The sequence below is a fragment of the Oxyura jamaicensis genome, chromosome 14 (assembly GCF_011077185.1).
Source record: "Oxyura jamaicensis isolate SHBP4307 breed ruddy duck chromosome 14, BPBGC_Ojam_1.0, whole genome shotgun sequence".
NCBI classification, from domain to species: Eukaryota; Metazoa; Chordata; class Aves; order Anseriformes; family Anatidae; genus Oxyura; species Oxyura jamaicensis.
In genome coordinates, this window is record NC_048906.1 from 15,695,243 (window position 1) to 15,701,723 (window position 6,481).

The window sequence follows — 6,481 nt, forward strand, 5'->3', positions numbered from 1 at the left end:
AAAAAAAAAAAAAAAAACAAAAAAAAACAAAAAAAAAACAGTGCCTGTATGAAAAGATAAGGGGCAATAGCTTTAAACTGAAAGAGTAGAGATTTAGATTGAATATGAGGAAGAAACATTTCACGATGAAGGTGGTGAGGCACTGGAACAGGTTGCCCAGAGAAGCTGTTGATGCCCCACACTGGAAGTGTTCAAAGCCAGGTGGGGCTTTGGGCAACCTGGTATAGTGAAGGATGTCCCTGCTCATGGCAGGAGGGTGGGCTAGGTGATTTTTAAGGTCCCTTCCAACCCAGACCATTCTGTGATTCTGTCTTTGGTACTTTTTCCCCCATTAAGCTTTGGTGCTTAATGGAATAATTAACACCTTTCAATTCACAGTAATACAAACACACATCTGTAGCTGTGTCCTCCTCCTCCCCCTCTGCTGTGTTGTGAACAGTCCCTGCTAACACCTGCAAAACACACATACTTTGTGGCCTAATCTTGTTCAGAGCCTCAGGTAGCACAGTCATATTTAATGATGATCTTGCCCAACAAAAGCATGTCACAGTAGTGATGAGACAATAGTTTCATGGTACAGAAATGGTACAGAACTGGTCATAGCAATGGTGATGATAAGGTTTCACAATAAGCAGATGAAAGATCCAAATTGCCACAGGTTGCACAGTTGCACACTCTGACTTAATGACACATTAAGGGATTTTACAGGTGCTCTGAAGTGTGATCTTCTCTTCCTTGATCACTTTGACAATTCATAGAAAAAAAAATACAGCTTTTCTCTAAAGGTAACACTTGCAGTCCCACTGAACACTCTGCATAGTGTTTTCTGGGTGAACAGTTTTATCTTTCCAACACGAAGAAATAAGTAAAGAAATATTGTAATTTCTGTTCCTCCTTCCCATCTTCCTCATGAGGAAGTATAACAGTAACTGACCACACTTCAGTCTGTAAAACAGCCAGAACATTAGGAGTGCTGGTTTTCCTCTACCTGAAATCCAAGTGTCAGAACCAGGAATTACAGAAGGAGGCACTGACAAGTGCAGGGCACTGAAAGTCACTTACAGGAACTGTTTTGTACTGCTTTTGGCAGGTGAATTACAGAGATGGCTAGTGAGAAGGGACGTGTGGAAATTCCCATGGTCATGTATGAACAGCATCAAGAACCCTACAGGCAAGAACCCTCTGCACCAGAGTACTGCAGCCAAGAGGGTAAGCAGCTTTACCAGGAGGGGGTTGGAAAGAGCGCGCTCTCCATGGTTGTGGGGCAAACACTGATAGCTTTTTTCCAGAGCATAACTAAGCCACCTCATAAAGGGCCCGGCTTTGCTAGGACGTGGTGGGTTTAGAAGGTGCCTGTGCCAGTGTATAAAACCCATCTTGGTATGATCTCCTAATGGGCATGCCACTTAAACGGAAAACATATTTGTGTTGGTTTAGTTACTCATTTTCCTAACAACAATTGCTTTATTGGAAAAGGAGTTGCAGATGTCTTTCTACAGTAATTCCATACTCCTAACAAGCAAGTGCTCTGCCAGCAAACTCTGTACACAGACTGGCTATGTCTTACTTAAACCGTGATCTAGTTTTCCAGAGGACTGGCCTCTTCCCAAACACTCCTGCTGCCTGGAGCTGCCCTCCCTAGATGAGTCAGTTTTATACCTGGGTTGCATAGCGATGAGCAACCCTTCCCTGGTGCCATCTCACAGGGAACATCACGACTGAAGTGCTGTCATTTCAGCTCAGTGACTGCAAGCGGGCACTGAGAGCTGCTGTACTGCGGGGTTGGCTTTTTGCTCCGAAACTAGGCATTGCTCTCGTACTGACAACACTGCTTTGTCTTCTGCCTGTTGGAGCCCATGCTCATTGAAAGACACTCTGATATCAGTGGCATTACCTCTTCTGCCTTCCTGCTATTGAGGAAATCACGACTCACCAGACAGGAGTGGAGCAGAAACCAGAACGGGAAGTCAGAAGGTGGCTAACGAGGCTAGATGTGTGAGCACTGGGCCTCTGAATGTCACTCATTTCAGAGCACTTACTCTGATCAGCACTTTGTACACATTCTTCTTTACAAAGAGCTCCCTGGTCTCTTTCTAAACACTCAGAAGAACTTACAAGAGGCTGGAGAAAAAAACATTACTTCCAAACTAGTCAGCCATCCAAGAGACAGGCACTGACACACCTAACACTGAGCTGCACTGTCTTGTCCCTGTGTAGAGCCACAGAGGAAGCAGATTCTTCACAAAACATCTCAAGTGATAAGTCTCTTACACAAAAAACGTTCCTCTTTCAGATCGAGAGGAAATTCTTTACTTTGTAGTTTCTTACAAATTTCTTTTTCTATAAATAAGCCTTCCATCTCCCCACAAAAAACAAAGACAAAAAAATCAGGTTTCACTCACCAGGTACCTTTTTTTTTTTTTTTTTTTTTTTTTTTTTTTTTTTTTTTTTATGTAGAGCAAAAAGTTTTATAGAATTCCTTGGCTGGAAACTGAAGCTGGGTAAAATTCAGACTAGAGAAAAGATTCCAAATATTAACAGTAAAGGTAGCAATCGTTGAAACAACCTAGTTAGAGGTACTGTTGATTTTGTTTTTAACATTAGACAAAGCGTTACTCTGATGCTATGCTGGAGTAGATGCAGTCAAAGCCTTCATGTTGAAAAAAGGGTTTGATTTCTTGAATTGTGTTAAACAGAAAATGAGACCAGCTAGTCATTGTGGGCTCTTCTGGCTTTAAAAATCTGTGAACCAAATCAATAGCATTTGTTCCCTGTCCTGTACTTCACTGCATCATGTCAGCCTCTCCTGTGAGGCGCCTTCCAATGCAGCTGCTTTGACTCCAAACAGGGCTTTTGGGAGGCATGAGCAGGATGTATTTTCGTGTTACTGTTTTTCTTTTCACAGGGGGTTATGAATATCCTCCTCCTCCACCTTACTCCTATCATGAAACAACCACCGTTGAGCAACCAGGTATGTGCCAGGGGATTCTGTTTCTGACAATGTTCATAATTCTACTGATAACAAAAGCAAAATGGTTTTGGTTTTCAAGTCTACAAAGATAAGAGTTTTCTGAACAATCACAATCTAAGAAGATGGAAAATTTCACCAGAAATGTTGGAAGATAACCTAAGATGACAGACTCAGACTCATTTTCCAACAGTTGCCAGTCTGCAGAAGCACTCTCTTTTTTTTAAACTAGCTAGGACTTTCCGAACAATTGTTTTAAGTCCAGTTTATTTTATTGTTCCTTTTCTAGTAACCTTTATGTAAGTGGACAAGCTCAAAGGAGACACTGAGGAAAGGCTTCAAAGAAAGTCAAATACCATCTCTTATGGGAGGAAAGGAGATGCATGTGTTTTTTAAAATCCCTAAGACCAGGAGACAAACTCAAATATCATATTTCCAACCCGTCTACCAGACACTACCTTCCCACTCCCAGATCTTTGTTTTAGGCTACAGTTTGAATGTACCCTGAACTTGTTTTAGGAGCCTTAAAATGGTATTTTTCAGTGAAAATATTTCTGTAAAAAATCATCTTTCCTGTAGCTACAAGGTGCACACATCTCAAGGAGGTATAACGGACTCAAATCCAGACTAAAAAGACATGAGGGAAGTTACAGACGTTACTAACTGGAGTCATGCCGGCATCTGACTGATGACATTTGTATAATGGAAAAACTGCTTTACTGAATTTCTTATAGTTACTGAAAAACTGATCCAGAAAGCTCCTCTATACCCTTCAAATCCTTCAGGGAGAACACACTTTTTCACAGTATATTAAATATTAGAAGATAAACTCTCAGTGTCACCGCTGAGCAGTGGAGACTGCCTGACTGTAGAGATTTTCCTGTAGGCAGCTCCCTGCATATGTCTTTATCCATGTAGATACTGGCTGGTAGAAGGAATGTGTCGGGACACATAGAACAAACATTATGGTAGTTCTTGTGAATATGCCTTTAGTCGACACCAGTAACACAAATGGCTCTAGATTGGTCATTTTAAGAACCTACATTCTACAACTAAGAATCAATAATGTGTAAAATACTCCACATCCTTCTAATTTTGCTGCTTATTGTTTCCTCCTAAACTCAGTTTACCTGGTGTCTCAGCCTCCGATCATAGTAGCAGGAATCTTCTCAAGCAGACCAACATCCACAATATGTCCTTCCTGTCGCCAGCACATCACCACACAGGTCACCTACAGGCTGGGCAGACTCTCTTACCTTCTGTGCACCAGCTTGTGTATGGTTGGGTAAGCTTTCATGTATACACTCAAGACTCTGTAGCAGAATTTTAAAAAGATAGATCCATTAAAAAATAAAATTCTAGTTAATGCTTATATAGATGGTTAGCCCTTCTCTGTACATCCTAAGAAGTCAGTCTGTCCATACTAGACACAGTCATCATGGCTGCCAAGGATGCAATTTGTTGCTAAATTTAACCAAGTACGTTATTACTTTTCATAGGACAAGTAAAAATTAGTAGATTATTCACTTCCCTACCATAATTCAGAATCAGACTAACGCGTAAGATGTTAGCAGTGAAGATGATTACTCTTTGGGAAGATAATTTAAATATTAAGAAACCTGGGAGACAAGTGGATTGGTGCTGTGAAATGGCAGACAAAGTAAGACAAAGAATAGAGAAAGCCAACAAAAAGAAAAGTTAGTACGTCACTTCATGTATGTCCATTTCCTGTTTGCCTGTAGGTGCTGTTTTGGATGCTGCTTTGTACCTTTCTTCGTGAAGATCTTCAAGGATGCAGACCATTACTGCCCATGCTGCCATTTTCATATTTATAGATACAAAAGACTATAAGGACAGAGTTTATGCAACCAGATGATGCCAAGTTTCTGCTCCCTAATGGTGTAAGATTCCACACATAAAACTACTGCCAGGAAACCTAGGAGTAGGCTTTGGTTCTGCAGCTCCCTGGCTAAGTCATCTGGAGTTTACCATCCCATGGTTGGACTGACTTTAAAATGAAAAGCCTTAAAGACTAATTTACATTTTCACTTATTTCATGCTGTTTGAATAGTTCTCATGAGCTACAAAGTGACCAGCTACTGAGTACTTCAGTGCTGCTACTACTACTCTCAGATCTCCAGCCCAGCTGGGACACAGACTTTTCAACCCACCAGTAACCAAGAGGCTTGGACAAGCACATTTTAGAGAAGCACTCACCTTATATGCACTGAAACTGACTGGTCGGGATTTTCTCTCTGTTCTTTGTATGTGACCTACCCCTGCAGGGCTGTGAGTGGTACAGGGGTAGCTGATTATTATTATTATTTATTAATGAAACGCTGTTATGAAATTGTCGTTGCTGTGTTACATACGAGATACAACAAATATTCCCATCGCTGAAGGCACCCTGTTCATGCTCTGGAAGATCTGTAGAAACCATGTAGCTAGAAGAACTATAAAGCATCCCATTTAGCCTGACGTTATTTGATGAAAATCTGTTTTAGTTCTTCAGGCAATTAAGCCACAGAAAGAAGGTTGTGTTGAGGGGCTGGGGTAGAGGCAGCATCCCAGCACTCACCCACTCCACTTCCCAGAACCAAACCCAAGCGCTGACATGCCGACGTCTCCTGAATGTTAGGGCAGCTGCAAGAACCTTGTACCACTGGAGAACGGAGTCGGGCAAGCTGGGGAAACCACCAGCCCGCGTAGTGGTGTGGAGGAGGCCAGGCCAGAGGCAAGGCAAAAACTTCCCCAGCTGCGACCCAGCTCGCTGGGAGCATGGAGCGTGTTGGTGCAGAGCTGCTCCAACCAACCTGCGACGTGAGAAAACCTCCGGGAAGTGTTTGACCGCACCAAGCTGTTAACGAGCCAAGCCTGCTTTCTTGTGATTCTTTCAGCAGAACATACGATCTACCTGTGCTCTTTCCCACAGCTTTTATACAAAATCATCACAAATACAAGCAGTAAAACAGCCAGAACTTCCTAGTTGGCGTTCGCCTCTGGGCTACCGACCTGAGGGAACCCCCAGACAGCACCGGTTCTCCTTTCCCGCACATCCCCCAGCCGCGCTCCACAGGCACCTCACAGCCCCTGCTGCCCGGCCCGGCCTCCCCGCTGGAGCCCCGGCCCCGGCCCCGGCCCTTCCCGCCCCGCTCTCGGCCGCCCCCTGGCGGACCCAGGCCCGCGGCAGGGCCGAGTCCCTCCCCGGGCGCCCGGAGCAGGCCCCGAGCAGATGCACAGCCGCAGGGAGGAAGGAGGGATGGGGGTGGGCCCAGCTGGAGCAAGGGGGTCAGAGGAGGCACCAGGCAGTCTTCGGCTTCCATCAGACCCCGGCTCCTGGGCCCCGTTCAAAACCCGCTCTGCCCGAGCAGTACGCCATTCTACCTCATTGTGCTCGGCCTTCTTCAGCTGTTTTGCACAGGAGAGGCAGAGCAACCCCACAGGCTCTTATCAGGACTGCCTGAAGGTGCCAGGACTTCCACACGTCTGTGTCCCACCAGCAACCCCATGGGG

The 6,481-nt window shown here is 44.3% G+C and overlaps 1 protein-coding gene across 1 annotated transcript; it reads left to right on the top strand.

Moving 5' to 3' along the window:
- The first annotated feature begins 1,103 nt into the window (after window positions 1-1,103).
- Window positions 1,104-4,819, top strand: LITAFD (LITAF domain containing). The gene is made up of 4 exons (XM_035339826.1): window positions 1,104-1,209; window positions 2,906-2,971; window positions 4,094-4,253; window positions 4,711-4,819. Exons 1-4 carry the CDS (start codon window positions 1,104-1,106, stop codon window positions 4,817-4,819), a joined length of 441 nt encoding a protein of 146 aa, XP_035195717.1.
- Window positions 4,820-6,481: the final 1,662 nt, after the last annotated feature.